This window comes from Vanacampus margaritifer, chromosome 5, assembly GCF_051991255.1.
Source record: "Vanacampus margaritifer isolate UIUO_Vmar chromosome 5, RoL_Vmar_1.0, whole genome shotgun sequence".
In the NCBI taxonomy this organism is placed as follows: domain Eukaryota; kingdom Metazoa; phylum Chordata; class Actinopteri; order Syngnathiformes; family Syngnathidae; genus Vanacampus; species Vanacampus margaritifer.
This window is the reverse complement of record NC_135436.1, coordinates 7,904,067-7,924,941: the sequence shown is the minus strand read 5'-3', so window position 1 is coordinate 7,924,941 and position 20,875 is coordinate 7,904,067. Positions and strand designations below refer to the sequence as shown.

The 20,875-nt window shown below is 41.3% G+C and overlaps 1 protein-coding gene and 1 long non-coding RNA gene across 2 annotated transcripts in view; one reads left to right on the top strand and one right to left on the bottom strand.

Annotated features, from left to right (window-relative positions):
- Nucleotides 1-1,122: 1,122 nt before the first annotated feature.
- On the top strand, nucleotides 1,123-2,344 carry LOC144051696 (uncharacterized). Its single transcript, XR_013294018.1, has 2 exons — nucleotides 1,123-1,498; nucleotides 2,150-2,344. It is a non-coding gene; the product is annotated as an uncharacterized LOC144051696 (long non-coding RNA).
- A 3,298-nt stretch (nucleotides 2,345-5,642) lies between these two features.
- arcn1b (archain 1b) overlaps nucleotides 5,643-20,875 on the bottom strand; it is a 28,870-nt gene continuing 13,637 nt past the window's right edge. Inside the window, exons 7-10 of the mRNA XM_077565731.1 lie at nucleotides 14,025-14,172; nucleotides 10,944-11,052; nucleotides 10,130-10,334; nucleotides 5,643-6,878 (exon numbers count right to left, since the gene is read on the bottom strand). Coding sequence (XP_077421857.1) covers nucleotides 6,789-6,878; nucleotides 10,130-10,334; nucleotides 10,944-11,052; nucleotides 14,025-14,172 — 552 coding nt within the window. The 3' untranslated portion in view covers nucleotides 5,643-6,788. The remainder of the gene's footprint in view (nucleotides 6,879-10,129; nucleotides 10,335-10,943; nucleotides 11,053-14,024; nucleotides 14,173-20,875) is intronic.

The following is a 20,875-nucleotide window of genomic DNA, read 5'->3' as shown; positions in this document are numbered from 1 at the left end:
TGACAACGTACTCAATAGCGAAGCCTTTCGGTTGTACGGACAAGGTAAATACAAGTAAATACATGGGAGTCACTACAGCTACAGTCATTTTTGCTCAGGAAAATCTACGTATTTGAAATTCCATGCTTGGTTGTTCATTTCATTCATTAATTTCATCTGTTCATTGATTTCAGGCTGCAATCAACATTAATAATATATACATTTTTCCAGACAATACTCAACTAAACCTAGCTTGAAAAGGAGTGAGAAGAAGAAAAACTTATTAAGTCCCACCCCCAATCTCATTAGTATCAAACAAATGTAACTACTATCCTGCAAGCTTGCTGTAACCAACAGTGGTTTTCATGAACACAAAAAACTGTGTGTTTACAAACAGAACTAAAAAACAAAATAAAAATAAAAAATAAAACAATGTGTTAATTAACTAACATGCCAGCAATGGTAATGACAACTAACAATTCCAGCTTGGGTAAGAGACAAACAAAAAAACAAAAACAAACGCACAAACAGCACATATCAATAATACTAAGACGCAAGTAAAGGTGATGGATGATATGCAATGATAAAAATAAAAAAAGCAGCAGGTGTAGCTGTTATTATAAAACACACCACTAGATGGTGGCAAACCAAAAAACACATCGAGATGCTTCCATTAAACATAGTGTAACGAACTAAGGGTGTTGTGTGTGTTCTGAGGTTGCCATTTCTTTTTAGCAGTATTATGTCTGACTGTTAGTGAACGCAACACAGGTCTTGCATGTGTTGTTGGTTTTTTTTCTGCTAGCCTCGTGAGTTGTTGCACTCTGTTTTCTGGCGTCGGCTACGGCCAACACTGGCGTATTATGGAGGTAAATATAGTGCAAAACTAATTTGTAAAAAAAAAATTGTATCTGTAAAAAATGTTTGTACCTGTAAAAAAAAATGTGTATGTGTAAAAAAAATATATCTGTAAAAACAAATTTGTAGCTGTAAAAGTCATGATTTGTACCTGTACCAATTTTTTTTTTACCTGTACAAAAAGTGTAAATTTGTATCTGTAAAAGTTGTGATTTGTACCTGTAGAAATTACAACTTGTAGTCAAAGAAGTCGCCACTAAGAGTCACAAGTGTTTTTTCTGCTGCTGTCCAGTCACGTGAGTTTTGCACCATATATCTCGCTGCAAAAGGTGCAAAACTGATTCGTACTTGTAGAGCGCCGTGATTTGTACTCGTAGAAGAAGAGGGCGGGCTCTGGAGGATTTGGGCGGGCTAAAGCTCAACCTCATTGGTTGAGCGAACGACAGTGGGTTGAACTCAAATGACGCCCATGCACAAGTCCGCAATTCCAAACAAACACAGTAGCCACACCAGTTTACGAGTCATTTTGGAAGAAGAGGACCTCCCAGGCGTGAACATTTCAACATGGTTTAATATACAAACACCGTGTGGAACAGCTTAAACGTTGGTTGACATGCAGAGCACTCCAAGTGGGCAGAAAGAAAGAAGTTTTAGAATGAAGGTAAGATTTATTGTACGAACATAGCTCATAATCCGGTGCTAGCTAGCTAGCTCATCTCATGTTGTTGTCACGAAAACTGAACACATTGAAGTCACGATTTTTATTTCAAGATTTGAAGCCTCCCAGTGTAAACATACGATCAATAGCGTGTACCTGTAAAAAAATAAAATAAAATTTAAAAAATCATAAACTGCTGCTTAGTGCTTAGATGTGAAAATTACTATAGCGCTACAGAACCCTATTGAATGTTTTACAAGATGACCTGAACCTTAACCAAAAGTGGACAGTACTCAGCTACTTGTATTTGACTAACATTATATTCAAGTATCTGTACTCTTACTATCATAATAAAATGAAAACAAAACGTTTTTACTGCGAGTGGATCTTTAAGCCGCTACAGGTATTTTAACCTCAACCCAATGCAAATGGGAATGTTTATGAACAATGTCTGTGTCTATCAGCATTACCACTATTTCTGATATTAAGATATGACAAAATCTTTGTGTTTTTTTTCTGGCTAACAAGATAAAGCTAAACGTTTAACTGATTACGTATAATGTCAGTGGCTTTGTTTTGATAATGACCCAGCGAGGAAGCTACGATTGTTTTTTATTGTATAAATATGCTGACCCAACCATTCTGTTTGCACAGATGCCAGCATGCAGTCAATCAAAGCTACTTCTTGATCCATCTCTAGACGATGGCACATGGTGTGGCATCAAACTGTGTGGCTGTGAAGTCCAACAAATGAGAATCCTTGATACACTGGTTACTGTTCTAAGAGAATTTCACTTCCTTCCTTGCATTGCATTGTCATTGTGATACAAATATATCATGCAATCATTATTGTTTTCGTATCAGTTAAGTTAAAGTACCACTGACCCACACCCACCTAACCACCTACACCCACGACCACCGAAGTCGGGGGAAACTCATTCTCCGCATTTGACCCATCCCCTCGGGGGAGTAAGGGTTAGGGTGGATGCAGAGCGCAGTTCGAGGCGTGCCGCAACGTCGGATGGACCTAAACGTTTGACTCCGCCCACACGGATTTTCGACCTCGAAGCGCCTTCTTTCTAACCTCGCCAGCCACATTGATAATTGTGATTCACTCGAGGGAGTTCTTCACATTATCAATCTGGTATTTCACTCGGCAGACCTGTTCTCGGGAAAGGCGGGACTTGCTGTTCAATACTTCAAACTGATTGGACAATGTGGCATCTTTGCGCATTTGTTTTGACCAATCAAGGCAACGGAAGAAAACTCGTCTTCCGTCTCGTTTTAGGGTGGTTGGGGGCGGAGCACGAACATCCATACCAGATAAAAATGCACTCCATTCCTCTGTTAGGTTTGTTCGTTTTCCCCCGTCATCAGCGCTTATTAGTTTCGTGCTGCCTAAACAACGCCTGATTGGTCCCACCTAAAAAAAGGTCGGCTGCAAACATATCCGCGGGGGTGGTACAAGATGTATTTTCCGGAGTTTGTGAACTCACAAATACCACGAGAATTCATCTTGCTGGCAAGGTTACCTTCTTTCTCTGTTGTTAAACCTAGTCCTAACCCTACCACATCACGATTACAGTATTTTATTAACACTTTATTGAACACTGAAAATTAAAAACTGACCCAAACCCAAATACAGTGAAACCTCGGAGTTTGAACGTCTCGGAACTGAACTTGAAAACGGGTAGCAGAGTGAAGCCGAGCAAAGCCAAGTAATGCCGAATGCTCACGTTGCAGTAGTTGAGACGATGCACTGCTCATTTCCAGTCAGATCGTGAATACTCCCGGAGGTGCTCCATACTCGCGAGTGCATTTTGACTTTTCCACGACAATTTTCTTCGCCATGGGCCAAAAGAAAGACAGCAGTGCCATTGGCAGCAAAGAAAAACATACAGTGCTACGAACCACAGTGGAATTAGGAAGGAGATTATTGCGCCGTTGTAACTACCATGACTACTTCTGTAAATACTGTTATGAGGACCACCCTTAGCTGTTCAACAACATGTCTGTCGTTAAACAACGCACGCACGGACCGCTTAGTAGTCTTAACAATATGCCCAATGTAAAATGCACAAACTCAGCACTGAACTACAACTAGCTTTAACTTAGCATTTTTCATCCACTGATGCCATCACACCACAACAAAAAAGGAAAGGTATTTTTTGTTGTTTAAATACTGTACTGTACTGTAAATGTAAAAAAGATAAATAGAAATTAAAATATGAATTTTCGGTTTTTGGAGCTTGGGAACGGATTAATTGCATTTCCTTTTTTTCCTATGGGAAATTTTTTTTCGGAGGTTGAACAATTTAGACTTTGAACACTTCGCAGGAACGAATTATGTTCAAACTCCAAGGTACCACTGTACTAACCTCAACCGTCCATCTGCTGGGGACATGTAGTACTGCACTTTGGCCTCTTCCTCAAACTGTTTAGTTAGCTCCGCCCCGGCTGACTGAGGGTTGAGTGTTTGTAATTTTCGATGCTCCATAATGTGTTTAAAAAAAACAACAAATAACTTTACGCCATAAGACGGCGCATCATTAAATCTGAAAATTTTGTTGGAAAAAAAAATTGTTTACCCAATTTTGAAAAATCTGTGTGGGCGGAGTCAAAGGTTTAAGTCCACCCGACGTTGAGGCACGCCTCGAACTGCACTCTGCATCCTGGGCTACTTGCCTCAGGGGGCGGTGAGCAGCAGGGGCCGTGCTCGGGAATCATTTGGTGATCAAACCCCCCAATTCCAACTCTTAATGCTGTGTCAAGCAGGGAGGCAAACGGGTTCCATTTTTTCTAGTCTTTGGTATGTACCACAACCTCCCAGTCTCACGGCGGACACTACCACTAGGCAACAGAACTGGTCATCTTCCATATCATCATTGATGTGTCTTCATATAATGCGTTTAAGGCGCTCAACCAGACCTGGATGTAGTGAAGAAAAACAAGGATGATCCTTGAGCAAATTCGGAAAGGCTCTTGTCAACCCATGCCTTGAGAGAAGGGAGCGCCTGCCCTGGTTGCACAGAAACATCTGCAGCCATTTTGGAAGCTGTTCAGGGAGCTGAATCTCGTACTTGTACACCCGAGGCTGCAGCTGGGTCAGTCAAAGGAATCAGGTGCCAGTTCTGCCCCTGGAAGAAAGACTGCAGGACAAAAGATGTGTCCTGCAATATGAGAAATAACATCTGCAAAGCAAATTCTTACATTCACACATACTGACTTACATGTGTTAAATAGAGTTGGTGTTGAGTGAAGCAACATTTTATTTTGTTGTGAAATGAAAGTAGTTTTATAATTCACTTCCTGAAAATATAAAAGAATGTTGAACTGTTGACAAAAAAAGTTCCTGATTGAGTTTTTCCCATTTCAATTAAGAAACTACTTCGTATTTATATAACAGCAATAAAAAAACTTTACTGCGTAAAAATGTTTTATGATTTGTGGTTAAAGAAAAAAAAGTGCAATCATTGTCACTCACTGGTGATCGTCTTTTTGTATTGTGTAACAAAAAAAAACATGATAATGAATAAAAACGTGTTTTTTTAATGGAGTTGAATTGATTTACAACAGGTTGCTTCATCATGCAAAATAGATTTGGGATTTAAAACTCAACACTACTTTATTTGTAAAGTGGGTAATTTTTTACCCGTAGTACAAGAAGAGGGGAGTAACCAGATGAGATTTTATTATTTTTATTTAACAAGGTTTGAATAAAATATATAATATGGTTGAAAAGCTCAGTTGAAGGCACCGCTGTCTCTATGGAAGCCGTAGCAACATGTATTGATGGAAATTTGGAGAATTTATCAAATTGATAGTTGTCTCAACAGCAAAGCCCATTGGTTTTATTTTGTTGCGCATGCGCAACTTGTCTACGCACAAAATGTTAATTTCATCTGCCAGATCTGATAAGACTAATCGATATTAGTTTTCAAAATCAAATGTCCTTCATCACAAAGATTTGTCTCCCTGGATTATCCTGCGCCTTCAAAACAATTACAATACAATATTTAAATGTACAAGTCTTACATTTTTAGTTACTGAGCTCGGCAGGCGCCTGGCACGGCAGGGAACTCAAAATATGGAAAACAATAAAATTGGTACAAAGTTGTAAGCAATTACATACAGTGACACCACCACCTTGTATTTTTCAAGAATACATTTTATTACATTAAAGATTCAGTTTCCCCCCTAATTGTACAATGGAATGTTACGATTCCCCTTTGGAAATGTTAAAAATGCTTGATTTAGTCATTTCCAACTCCAACACATCCACACAATCGTTACTAAATTGAAATTTGGGGAGTCCAAGTGGGCCAAAAAAAAACAAGACAGCTGGGCGGTGTTGCATTTAGCACTTCGTTGTTTGTTGAAAGTATATCTGACTAATTGCCTTAACTGAAACAGTTTACTTTTGTGTGAAGAGAGGCTACAAGGGTGTTCTAAAAAATATCAGTTGCAATAATCAAATATATTCAATGGTGTGTAGGTTCTGCGCTTCCGCGTCAAACTTCAATGCCATGTGGCGGAAAATGATGACAAATTATGCAACAAAAAGTGACAAAAATATCAATGTTAATAATAAAAAGGACCCACTACAATAAGATGACTGCAGATAGAAGATCAAATATATATATATATATATATATATATATATATATATATATATTTTTTTTTGAGCATTTGCCTTGGAGCCGAGGTCCAATCTGTCCTCACAAGAAAACACAAATGAGATATCGGCGAGAACAATACTTAGATTGCTTATCAGAACAGATACAACTACAACTCTGTAGTTCAAGACAAGAACATGAAGACAAAAAAATGAAGCAAGAACCCCAATCAGCAAAATTGAGAGGGAAGAAGCGCGGTTGTGAAGGAAGCATGTTAAGTAGGACCAATTTGAGTAAAGACTGATACCATCGTCTCGTGTTGTCAAGCGCTCGTCCCAGAGCAGCAACGACAGACTGAGCATGATGTGACCAGTGGCCTGCCCCGCATTCATCCTCAGCCTCCGTTCAGGTCAACGACAGCGTTGCTGGAGTTGTGAAATTTCAATTAAGGTTAAGGATGATCTTCTCGCTCTTACAAACATAAATACACCGCTGCAGCTCTGCCCCAGCACTTGGAGCGTTATTTTCCAGAGGGATGTTGGAGTCCTGTTGATGTACACAGTCTGTGTAATAGTATACAGGGTGGGCAGGCAAGGAATTGTCAATTGTTCTCTGGAGCACAGATTTGGACTATTTTTCGTGGGCCATTTTTTCTTTCCACTTTTATTCAAATATTCTTACAGGATTTCGTATTTGTCGACAACAAAGGAGGTCTCTGAAGAGAATCGAACGGAGGTGTCTCCATCTACGAGAGTCACTTTGGCAACCTGATGCACAGAGAAAAGCAAAAGACGGTCATCATTAGCATGTTTCAGACGGGCGGCAAAGCACACAGAATATTCAAATCAGCCAACAATGCAAGACTTTTAAAGACCTAAAATAACAACATGAAAAACAAGTTGATGTTGCAAATGCAGCTGCGTAGGATGTGAACCCTGCTTTCATTCATCGGCACAGGTTGTGCTTGTAGTTTCAGTATTTCCCACAAAATATAAATACTTGGGTGGGCCACCCAAGTAAACTGGGTACCACCCACGAAGTTTTCAAGAAAATCTATTAAAAATGTATTTTAAAAAAATATGTCACAACCAGATATACCACATATAACATTAGTTCGCCGTCACTCACTTGTGGATCATGAGGCTAGAGGAGACGTAGTAACAGGAATGTAATATGTCATGTTTAGACTAGTGAGATCACATATAACAGATACTTGTCAAGAAATGTTTAAGGTTTACTTCCATTTTAAAAGTACAGTAATTTCTGGAATATAAGGCGCTCCTGGCGCGCTAGCTAAATTCGGGGAATACTTGAGTTTGTTACACATATAAGCCGCACCCGATTGTAAGCCGCAGGTTTTACTGCACCGGTATTGACCATTTGCACCAACGTGACTGCCCTATGACGGACGGCGGAAGGAAATGATTGTTGAATGGAAGTGGACGTGACCCGGAGCAACTTAGTGACTGTTATTTTACAAATTCAAAGTTATTATCGCCCATATAGCCATGGAATCTACTACTTAAACCGAAGTTCGCCTGTCAGTCGAGTTGCACATTTAGTTGGGACTCATAGAGTGCGATATTTTACTTTAGTTGGAGATCGCTAGTTTGAAAACAGCCCCTTACCTTTTGTTGCCTACTATTTTTACCAAGTTAATCAAATCACCAACTTTGCCGGAATTCACAGCGCACGACCTATATCATTATGTAGTCAATGCAGTCTCTTCTCCTTACACCAGGGCTGATTCAAAAGCTTGTCGCTGGCTGAGTCTCTGGGACGAGATGCTATACTCACGCCGGGGGACTATATGCCTCATAATGCAAAGGTAAAACTTGTTTATCATGCTAACTGACTTATTTTTACATAGTCCGTTTTATATTGCGACACTGTGATGATGTTATGTTACTACGTTTATTAGCATGGAACAAATGTCGTAGTGGCAAGCTATGCAGTCATTCCATGAATATGACTCCGGCTCCAGAGTGAAAAACAAGCACAAAGATGAAATCCCCCCCTTATTAAACAGTCAAATGCACTTTGATAGTTTTGAAGAGGGTGCATTTTAAAACTAAGCTCTGTGTTTGTGCAGTTGGAGTGGACGCTAACTATCTGGCTCGTTAATGTGATTTGAAACAAACAATTTGACACCTCTGTTACAATCTTTGTTAGAGTGTACGTTTACTAGTAAAATATATGAACAATACATTGACTAATTACAACATTTATCTACTAACCTCGCAAAAAATAATCACTGCAAATAGTAGGTATGCGATAAAAAGCAACATTTGGTTTACTCCTTTGTCTGTCTGTACAACCGACCATAAGATAATCGATTAGACAAAGGACTTTACACTGTACGAGATTCAATGGTTACAATATAGGCAAGTGGCTCTTTTGCTGTCCAGGGTCCCTTAGGCGGCGTTCCCATGACGGCTGTGACGTTACGTGCAAAGAGATCAATATAAGGGTTCCCGCTTTTTCTTTTCCATAATAAAGGCCGCAAATTGTCTCGCTCTCGTTCTGTCTCTCCTACTGTATTTGGGCTCGCTTGTTTTGTTTTGCTCTGCCTGTCGCTCTTGCGCTGCCTTTATGGTGCGCCCCCTTGTGATCTGATGGAGAGAATGTTTACCAGTGATACTGACGAAGGTCCGTGACGATTGACAGAAAACTTTGAAGAAAATTGATGAATTTAGCATTGACGAAAGTGGATTTTCGCCTGTCAATGTAATCGTCAATCCGTCAAATTCAGCAATCCGTCAATGACGAATGTCCCATTTTGGTGACAGATTGATGAATGACAATTGACGCAACATTGACGGATGCCCACTTCGAGTGACAAACATTAACGGACGCTCATTTCGCTGCACAATCTATGAACGACGGATTGGCTTAAAATACTGACGGGTTGACGATGACGGATTGATGATGACGGATTGACAATGACGGAAGGGCGTCCCGACTGTTGACGATTGCTGAACGCTCAAAATTCATTGACGCGCCCACCTCTGATGTTTACTGATAAAGGTTACGTTTATCAGTATCCTGCAAGCATGAAGGTCTTAGAGAAAGTGGGTGTGTTTAGTCCGCAGAGGTGCAGCGCGATGGATCCTAACTTGCATACGTCAGCTAGTATGGATCCGCTCGTTTCCTTGGGTTGGGAGGGGCTGGTGCTTACAGAGCAGGAATGACCTACAATGCTCAGAGATGGGTGAGCGGAGGTAAACACCACTTCAGGGGTGTTTTTGTTTTTGGTGAGGAATTAGCATTTTTACATTGCTAAAAGCTAAAGAAAAAGTTGATTTTGCATGATACAGACCCTTTAATGCATTTCATCACTTCAACCGCTGCTTCTCCTCTTATTCGCTTCTCCTCTCTCACACCGTTATTTATGAGAACACTTTCGAGATCACCTCGTGTTCGTGTCCTCTTGGTGAAAAAAGTGGTGGTGAAGTTCAGATTTATACTATAAGTGAAGTTCCAACTCTAGTAGTTATGAAATGTGACTCATAGAGAGGGCAATAAAGGCGAAAGGCACTCACAAGATGTTACCTAGCAAGTACAACAATAGATTTATGCATATAAACAAACAGTGTGGGTTGTGCAGGGTCTATACTAGGGCTGCCACAAACTATTATTTTGCTAGTCGACTATCACCAACAGTAGTCGGGATTAGTCAACTAATTGGATTGTATGTAAATTGCGGCATATTGCGCCAGCAAAACAGCTGCTTTTTTTAATGTGTACAAATTTGTAATTAAAAACAATTAAGATGATAATACATTCAACTTTTATTAAACTTTGCCGATTGTATGAGCAGGTGTGCATGAAATGTATGGCAGTTTTCTATTCTAATCATTTTTGAAGTTCCAGTTCCTGATCATACAAAACAGCCACAGTTGGGCGGACAATCCCTTGAAATAAACCCGGATATCGGTACTCACCCACCCCTAATATTTTGTCTTTTCCTATTCATAAAGCAATCAATCAGTCATAAGTTCTCTACCCAAGTTCATACCTGGATGACGCAGTAGTTGCGTTTGGACACAAAGGACACATTAACGGGAAAGAAGTCATTGGGCTGTCCGCTAATGCTGAACTCCAGGCTGCCAGTCTTGTTGTTGGCATCGATGACAGGTAGGCACCACTCCAGGACGTTTCGCCTGCTGTCGTGTTTGTACTCTCCGTCCAGATCTCCAATCACAGGAGCACCCACGCCAGACCTGCACGGGCACAGACCCACCTCGTGACGACACTTACAGATTTATTTTTCTAATACAGAAGGCCAGATCCCATTTTTAACTCATTCAAATCCCAAAACATGTAAATAAGTTTTTTAATACTTGGTCCTTCACTCGCAAAAACATATTCATGTGTTTTGTTTTTTTAATGCAGGAGCATACAGAAGGCTTTGATGCAGACTCTGACATGAAGAGGTGGCTTAAAGCAATGGTAGTTATTACCAAAACAGCCAGCAAGTGGCAGCAGGGTGTAAGAGATCAGCCAGGGTCACGTTGCAACAAGCTCTTTTTGCCAGTGTTTTCAACAAGAAAAATGATTAAACTTAGTTATGTTAATTGCTGCAAAACAGAAATAGATAAAAATATACCATTTTCCTGATGAAAGAAGAGCCTAATCGTTCTCTTGGTAAGTTCCATGTTTTTATTGCAAAAGAACACAATAGTCTGTGGGACTTACATTAGTCAAAATCTAGTAAAACAGCCGGGAGCGAAAGTGGTTGCTCCAATGAAAATGGCTGGGAGTGAATGAGCTAGTAATGACAACTATGTCACTGTGTGTTTGAACTATCCAAAAAGATTTGATCTACTTACGGCACAGGTATGGTAATGACCACGTCATTGAGTTCCAGGCTCTCCTCCTGCAGCTCGTACTCGATGTTGACGTCACAGCCGTTGCCGCTCTCTGAAGGCCAGCAGTTAACTGAGGGATGAATGACACGTTGTGAAAAGGACCACTGACAGTCAATAAAAGCAAGAGTCCATTGAAGGGAAGTTGATGTAATTAATTGCATGTATTCTTTGTCTTTACAGGCGGTTAACCCCCCCCCCCCCCCCCAACACGCTGGGCCCGAGTTTAAAATCACGCCACAAGTTTGCTTTACACAATCAGAATTTTGGGGGGGTCAATATTGATGCTCGATATACTTGATAACATTTGAGCTGTTGATGCCTCTGATACCACAAAGATTGATTTTCAAATTTGAAATTTGATACGTTTACCTGGACCCGGAAGGAGGTGTTTCATTCTGTTTTGGTTAATGTGGAAGTTGGTTGCACTAATGACAGATTGTAGGAGAGATTATGACCATAAAACCTCTTTAGTCGCAAAGGCAAGTGGAAGAGGGCTTGGCTCACTTCACCCCGTTCAGCAAGACAAAAAATTGGGTGTGTAAAGTTGACGCCGAAGTTGGAAGCGTTGACGCGGCGGCTATGACCACGTCATAAAGCCTCACCGGCTAGCGATGCTAACACCGGAAAACGCGGAGCACAACCGAGCACTTCTGCACAGGCGGACGTTCAATCGGACGATGAAGGGTGCCCCGAGTCCAATGCATATTCATCGGAGTAGTGGGTACAGTCTGCTACTTGCTATTCCCCGGAAAAAAAGGCCATTAAGAAAGTGTAACGTCTGCACGCGAAAGGGGCAATCGCAGTGAAACGAATCTGTTGTGCAAATCCTATCCTGTCTCCTTGCACGCAGGGGAGTGTTACAAAAAGAAAAACTGTATTTGAAACATCCACATAATTGTAAATAGTACCACAGTTGCACACATTTGTAAATAGTTTGCGAAATTGTTTTGTCAAATTGTTACACTGTTGAATGGAAATAAACGTATTTTGCAATCTAAAAACACTTTTTCATTGTTGGTGGTGGCGTTTTACAGAAGTAAAGCACTATTTAGGTGTTTGTGGCATCATTCATGGACAAAAAGAAGTGTACAATTCACTAGAGTGCATGAAATAACATTGTTACACAAAAAGCTTGTTTTCTCCGTTTTTTGTTTCAAAACAGCATTTCGGTGAAACTAACCATTTTCTATTGTTGATTACTGAAAAACGGAATAAGGTAGAAACAAACTTTTTTTTCTGATGAAAGATGAGAGTTCAATCTTTCATTTGGTAGTATGTGTGTTTTATAGTCCAAACAACATTTTCTGTGGACCTTGAAAGATCAGTCAAAATGCTTAAATCGGCTGGCACTGGCGACATCCCGTTTCTGAAAACGTCTGGCAGTCAAAGAGTTAATAGTAGCTAATCAAAACACAGTTATGTAAATTGTGGGGTGCCCCAGGGATAATTTTTTTTTTAGGAGCGCTCAGTATTGTTCATTCTGTAATCTTACGGATTCAACATGTCATCATCATTGCTTTCTATGGGGATCAATTCTGGGGCCAGTACTTTTTCTTCTTTATGTGAATGATTATTACAACCATTTCGAATTTGTTAAAATGTATTTTGTTTGCAGATGACATCACTTTATTTTATGTCGGGAAAAATATATGCAATGTATATTACAAGTAATAGAGAAACAATTTAAGAATATTATTAAGTGGTTCAATGCTAACAGACATATAATATATAAATATTAATAAAGCCAGATTTATGATTTTCAGTTGTAGAAATATGGATGTCAAAGCAACACTGACTGTGCAAGGCATAGAAATAGAATGAAATCAATTAAAGTTTCTACGTATCATTATTGATGAACATTTAACATGGAAAGCGCATATAGAATATGTCACATATAGGTGTCACAAACTGTAGCTGTGTTACGCAAGGTCAAATAATCATTGTTATTGTTACATAATTCATTGATTGTTCCATACCTGACCGATTGCATTGAAGTGTGGGGTTGTGCAGCCAAAACCTACACTGAATCCATCTTTCTTTTACAGAAAAGTGCTATTCGTGTTGTTAGCGGTTGTGGATACAAAGACCACACTAATCTATTATTTATACAACTAAAAACTTTCAAATGTAATTATTTGATGGAGTTTAACCGCCTTAAAATATTGTATAAAGCCCATCGTGAAATCAAGAGGAACAGACATTTTTTCTAAACCTAAACATAGAAAAAAACAAAAAGAACGATGTATTTCAACTCAAGATGTCAGTCTGTGGAATAATTTGGATTGTAAAACAAAATCTTCTCAGTCTATTCGTATTTTTTAAAAATGTATAAAAGGACAGTTATTGCAAAAATATATATAGCACAAGGACACACACTTGAATTATTTTGTAGAATTGTTATACTGAAAGCGTCTTGACCGATCGCTGTCATTCATTTTGTGTTTTTTTTTCTTTTTTGTGTTGATCAGAGGCAGACAAAACAAGTTTTACTTCTTTCAGTCCCATTTCATTTCTTTTACACTTTACTTTGAATTTCAATATTGCTTCATATCGTCTTTTTTCTTTTACAAATGAATGAAATAAATTGAATTGAATCGGACCGTGGATGGATGTTGAAAAAACAGCATGCGCTGCGTTCGAGTAGAGATGGGTATCTTTCGCATATGAACCGGTTCGGTTCTAATTGTCAGTATCGGGGTATCCAGCTTGCGCATGCATCTAATTATGTCCTTTTCATCAAATGAGATGCAAGTTCACTTGGATGGAAACGATAGTTTTATTGCTGCTCGTCATTGTTAGTCCTTTGTGTGCTGCCGTTATCCTGCTAACGTGGCTGCGTAAACAAATGCACGCAGGAATAGTCACCTGACGTGCAGAGCTCTTTATACCACTTTTGGTATACAAGTGACTTTGGCGGGGGTTGATGTAATTTTGTATTGCTGGTTACTGCGCACTATTTGAGCTATAATCATGCAGTAACCAATGCACTTGCAATTAGAGCACACAATAACCCATCTTTTTTTGCTGTACATTTGGACTTACTGGTTAAAGGTATGAGTGACTCGTCTGTGGTCTGTAGTCTCCATTTCAGCAAGCCAATGTCACTGTTGAGAGGGAAGGACTTCTCAGGGTTCTTCAAGCCAATCACTGAGTCCGATGTGAACAACTTCTTGTCCACGTTGGGATGTGTCTAAGGAAAACAGGGTGGTACATGTGTGGTCAATATACTGTATATAAAGTTGTACACAAGTTATGTATCTTGTGCTTTAGTATGTGTTGAATGTAAGGCATATTAGTTAATATACAGACCCTTTTCAAAAAAAAGTTGATTATCATGGAAAAGTTCATTCATTTCCATAATTCCCTTCAAAAAGTAAAACTTTCATAGATTATAGATTCAGGGCCCACAATTTAAGTTATTTCAAGTATTTATTTGTTTATCTTATACATTATTACATTATTTATCCATTATTTGGGCTTCCAGCTGATAAAACCCATTAAAACAGGATTTGAAAAAACAGAATATTGTGAAGAAATCACCATGTATGTAGGTGAAAGGATTTAAGATTTAAACAAAAAAAAAAAAAAAAATCTCGCTTGGGTTACCAGTTACTGGTGTATTATAATGTTGTTTAACTCCCCACTAACGTCCTTCACTTTCACATCCCTACCCGTTTTTTCACTGTTATATTTACTTACACATTTCCTTATATTTTACACAAATTATATAAATCACCTAACTACTTTGATTCTATCCTATAACATGCCAGTATTGACAAATGGCCTATGCAGATATTTACACAGGACTGAGCCTATATTGTTTGTATGCATAAATTAGTTCTGGTTTCCTGGAATGTTTGTGGCGCTCGCTCACAGGCAAAAAGAATAAAAACTTTAGACCATCTCTTAAAATTAAAAGCAGATATTTGCCTCCTGCAAGAAACCCACCTACAAAAATCTGAAGAAAAATTACTTATTGATAAGAATTTTAGCCAAGCATACTCTGCCCCTTATAACAGCAGACAAAGAGGAGTCTGTATACTCATACATAAGAATTTACTCTTTACTCTAAATAATACAATAACAGACCCAGAGGGCCGATACATTATTATTCAGATAACTATATTTAATAAGATATATACACTTGGCAATTTATATGCCCCTAATAATGATGATCCGGCCTTTTTCCATGAATTTTTCTCTCAGCTGTTTGATTTAGCAGCGAACTCTACTATTATTATTGGAGGAGACTTTAACACAGTCTTAAATCCATTAATAGACCGTTCTAATAACACAACATGTATAAGGCGATTACAATCTACTAAAGTAATAGGGGAATATATGGATGATTTTGGCCTCGTCGACAGCTGGAGACTTAAAAACCCAAATAAGAAGGAATTTACCTTCTTTTCCGCTGTACACCGGTCTTTTTCAAGAATTGATTATTTTCTTACAAATAACTCTATTGCTGATAAAACTGTTACAAAAATACATCCTATTATTATTAGCGACCACGCACCAGTCTCACTTTCCCTACAAGTTGATTATACTTTTAAACCACCACCAACATGGCGTTTTAACATCTCTCTTCTAAACGATGCAGAGTTTGATAAAATTATAAGGAAAGAGTGGGCAGACTTTTTGGAAATAAATGACTCTCCAGGCCTATCGCCATCTCTTCTCTGGGAAGCTGGGAAAGCAGTAATTAGAGGTAAAATTATATCATATTCATCTTATAAAAAGAAACAGGATCAAAAATTTGAAAATGACTTGGAAGATAAAATTAAACAACTGACGGATGAGTACGCAATAAACCCAAATGACCAAATATGGACTGACTTACAAAATACAAAAATACAGTTAGACGATATGCTAACTAAAAAGACAGAGTTTATAATACAACAATTGAGATACAACAACTTTGAATATAATAACAAATCAGGTAAATCTCTTGCAAACCAACTTCAACGCAATCGGGAAAAATCTCTTATAACGGCTATTAAAGGGACAACTGGTGAATGTACACAATCACCAGAAGAAATTAATCAAATTTTTTATAACTATTATCGCAACCTATACTCAGAAACTAACAAACCTAACCCTGAGCATATTGAGGCATTCCTCAGTAGCTTAAATATGCCTCAGTTAACTACTGAATATAAAGATATGTTAGAAGCGCCACTTACTATAAACGAGTTGTACAGTGCTCTAGATAGTATGCCTAATGGCAAGGCACCTGGCCCAGATGGTTATCCGGCTATATTTTTTAAGCACTACTGGTTAATGCTTGCTCCGCTATTCTTAAGAGTAGTAACAGAAATTAAAACTAATGGTTACATACGTCCACACATGAATACAGCAGCAATTAAACTTTTATTAAAGCCAGAAAAAGACCCCACCCTTCCATCAAGTTACCGTCCGATTTCACTAATTAACACTGATATCAAAATTATTACTAAGGCTTTCACATCTAGATTAGAAACAGTAATCTCGACAATTATTCATAGCGACCAAACAGGCTTTATTAAAGATCGCCACTCTACTAATAATATTAGGAGGCTCTTTAACCTTATTAGCATGTCACAGCGGCATGATAAGAAGGCAGTTATTATATCGTTGGATGCAGAAAAAGCTTTTGACAAAGTTAACTGGTCCTTCCTCTTTGCTGTTTTAAATAAATTTGGCTTTGGGAAATCATTTATCCACTGGGTGTCAGTATTATATGATTCTCCCAAAGCTACAGTTACTACTAACGGGATTATATCTAAGCGCTTTATTTTACAGAGAGGCACAAGACAGGGATGCCCACTATCCCCTTTATTATTTGCAATATTTATCGAGCCACTTGCAATAGCCATACGCCAGGAAAGAAGGATTCAAGGAATTCACTCTGGGGTAACAGAACATAAAATTAATCTATATGCCGATGATATTTTACTTTATCTAGAAAACCCGGCGATTTCGTTAGGGGAAGTATTTAACTTAATAACTAAATTCTCACAGTTGTCAGATTATTCTATTAACTGGACAAAATCAACACTTCTACCTATTACAGAAAATTCATGGAACCCTGCAAGCCAGGACCCACATTACTCATTTCCTATAGGTAATTTAAAATACTTAGGCATAAAAATCTCACCTAAATTAACTGATTTAATTCATTTAAGTTTTTCTCCACTTCTGGATAACATTCATAGTGACTTGGAACGCTGGAATAATCTTCCTATTTCTTTAATAGGACGAATAGCCACCGTTAAAATGAAAGTTTTACCTAAAATAAACTATTTTTTCTCAATGATTCCATTTAAACCTACGGCTAAATGGTTCCAGTTGTTGGACTCAGCCGTTACAAAATTTTACTGGAAAAAAAAAAAAGCAAAGATTAGTCTATCTACTCTTCAGAAAAGTAAATCCAAAGGTGGCCTAGAGGCACCAAATTTTATGTACTACTATATAGCTAACCAGCTACAATATATCGTTCTATGGGCACAACCCAACAGAGATACTAACTGTTGGCTGGAACTAGAACAGAAGGATTGTAATAACCTCAGACTTCTAGATTTACTCTTTATTACAACATCGATTAAGCGACATAATTGTTTTAAAAACCCAATGATCTCCGCCACCCTGACTGCTTGGTGGAAGGCATTAGAAATTACAAAAGCCCAAGTGGAGCCCTGTGGGCTTTCTCCCCTATGGCATAACCCTGACTTTCGAATTAACAACCAAACGTTTTATTTAGGTGTGTGGGAGCAGAAAGGAATCACACATCTTCACCATCTCTTCTCAGATAATATGTTTATATCATATACATCTTTGCTCCAAAAATACAAAATAACAAACGGAAATTTTTTACATTATCTGCAAGTTAAAAATATGATAAAGAAACAAATTCCAACACTTCAGGGTACGCTCCAACCGCCTGGCTTAGCTAAAGATATTACCAAGCTCTCTCCGACAACAACAAAAAAACTTTCAAAAATATATAAGTTACTTTCATATACGGATAAAATGTCTTTACCCATCTTAAAATGGGAGACAGACTTGTCTATAGCTCCGGAATCTGACTTTTGGATTCAAGTTTGTGAAAATGCATTTAAAATGACAAAACACACAAATTTACAACTTATCCAATACAAAATAATCCATAGAACATACATTACTCAATATATGATGAAGAAAATGGGCCTCTCCGACTCCGACATTTGTCTCCAGTGTTTACAAAACACTACAGACACTTATTTTCATGCTTTATGGTTATGCACCCCGGTTATGTATTTCTGGACTAAAGTCTTAGAAAAACTTTCCGCTATCTTGGACTATAGGATACCTTTATCTCCAAACTTGTGTTTGCTAGGTGACCTAACAACAACTGACCTACCACATAAACAATTTCAATCTACACTTGTAGCCCTTACTATCGCTAAAAAAACAATTCTTGTTAACTGGAAAAATAAACAAACTCTGAATATCGACCAATGGTCTAACCTCCTTATAAATCACATTTTAATGGAAAAAATATCGGCCTCAAATAAAAAACAAATATCAAAATTCATAGAAATATGGTCTACGTATATAGAATATTTTAACCTAATTCTGGTTATTTAATTCTGCCTGTTAGCGAGAGCCACCACATTGTGATAACTTACATTGATGTCTCTGCATTTGGCAGTTTGTTACTAATGGTTGTGTTTTTATAGTCAGGAACCCAGTTGCTGCCAACAGGATCGAACAGATTCACCTCCAATGGGCACTAAAGGCTAATATTCGGATTCACTGCATGCCAGGGGACTAACGCTACAGGTGCTGTCCCCCCTGGCTGGGCGTGGGCGGGTCTGCCCCTCTGTTGGCTGCTGGGTGGCGGCTGCGTCTTGGTCGTTCCCTGGGTCTCGTGGTGGGTGCTGTGTTGCGGGGCTCTCCCTGGTGTCCGGGGCGGCGCCGCCCCGGCGCGGTCCGTCGCTCTGGGTCCGGCGACGCGGGTCGGGGCCTGTGGGCCGCCGGGGTGCCCCGTGGTTCCCTCTCCCCTCCCCCTTCCTCCCCCTTGCTTCCTCTCCCTCTTCACCTCTCCCCGCCCGCCCTCCGCCTCCCTGTCCCTTCTCCCTCGTCGCCCTTCCTCCTCCTCTCCCCCTCTCTCTGCGGCCCTGCTGCTGCCTCCTGCCCTTCCTGTCGTCTCCTTCCCCCGTCCCCTCCCCCTCCCCTGTCCGCCCTCCTCCCCCTCCCCTAGGCCGGGGGTTCCGTCCGTGGCCCGGGTCTCGGCGCTCCGGGAGCCGGGGGAGTGGGCGGGATTGGTGTTGTGCCCGCCCCGCTCCGGTGGGCCTCCGGGCACTTCGGGCGGGCCCCGGTATCCGGGGGGCAAGCCCCGCCGGGGTCCCGGTGGGGTGGGTGGGGGTTTTGGTGGGCGGGTGCGCCTCCCCCCCCCCGCCCGGTTGGGGGGGGCCCAGCTGGTCGCTCCTCTTAACTCACTGCACTAGTTTTGCACAATACATTTTAGGGCACATAACACACTTTGGGGGGGAGTGGGGTGGGGTGGAGACACCGTCTCCGCCCTGCAGCTCCCCTCCAAATTTTAATGCACCACACAACTGGGGGGGGGGGGGCATCGGTTGGGGCGGCCGCGGTATGAAGCAGTGCTGCGGTCGCCTGTCCGTGTGCACCCCCCCCCCCCATTAATTTATTTTAATGCACCACATACGCTCATTGACATGCCTGGGGGGCGGATGGATCGGAGCAGGGGGGGATATCATTTCCCTCTGCTCCGGTTCACCTGCCCCCAATTTTAATGCACCACACACACACACTTATGTATATACACTGGGTGGGGTCACACACACGGTTTAGGGGTAGAGTTCGCCAGTCGGCGAGCTGGCGAACTTAGTAACAGGGTTAGTTTTTCACTTTGATCGTTGGGGTGACGACCGGGGCCTCTCCCCGCTGGGCCTGGGGTTCGGGGATGCCGCCCGTCCTCCGGTGCCCCCATCTCCCCTTCTGCCCCTGGTGTTCCGTCCCTCCGCGTGGTGGGGTGGGCGCGGGTGCCCTCTCCGCTCCGCTGCCCGGCCCCCTCTTCGGCGCGGATGCCTGGGTGCGGTGTGTCCCCGGGGTCTGGGGTCGGGGGCTGGGGGGCTGTCGGTTGGTGGGGGTGGGGGCGGGGGGCGGGGGCGGCTTGGTTGGTGGGGGGGTGGTGGTGGGGGTGCCGGGGTGGGGGGTGCTGGGGTGGGGAGGGTGTCTGGGGATTTGGGGACCTGGGGGCGGTTGGGGCTGGGCTGGGTTGGGGTGGGTGGCGGGGGTGGGGGGAGCGGGGGTTGTGGGCCGGTGGGGTGCCTGGTGGGCCTGCAGTGCCCCGTCCTGCTGCGTTGGGTTGGGGGCGCGGGCCGCGTTGGGGTGGGGGGCGCTCCTGCTCCGGGGTTTGCTCTCCGGCCGGTGGCCCCTGCGGGGCCCGGGGGTCGTCCTTTGGCGCGGCCGCGGCCTGGGGGGCCCTGAGGTGTTGCGCTTGCTCTGTCCTGGCGGAGGTCGACGGCTCCCCTCTTTGGTGGAGATTTTCATGCATGCTAGATCCACCACACCAGCATCTATCGAGACTCAGACACAATTTGTTTCTCCCTCAGGTCATTGATTCGGTGGAGGCTGGTGTCTGTGGATCTCACTCTGCTTCGTCTGTCCTTTCTACCTTTCCTCAGTTTCTCCTTTGGGCCCTTGAGGTTTCCCTGATTTGTTGGAGTTGGGATGTCTTTGGGGTTGGTGAAGGTTAGTGGCCCGGTGGGTGGTGTCTGGTCGGTGCTGGGCTTCGCTTTTCTTTCTTTTCTTTGGTCCCCCTTTGGGTCTCCTGGCGGCCCCACGACTCTGGCTGGATTTTGAAGTGTTCGGTTTAGGTGAACGGTATGGGAATTCTTATTTAT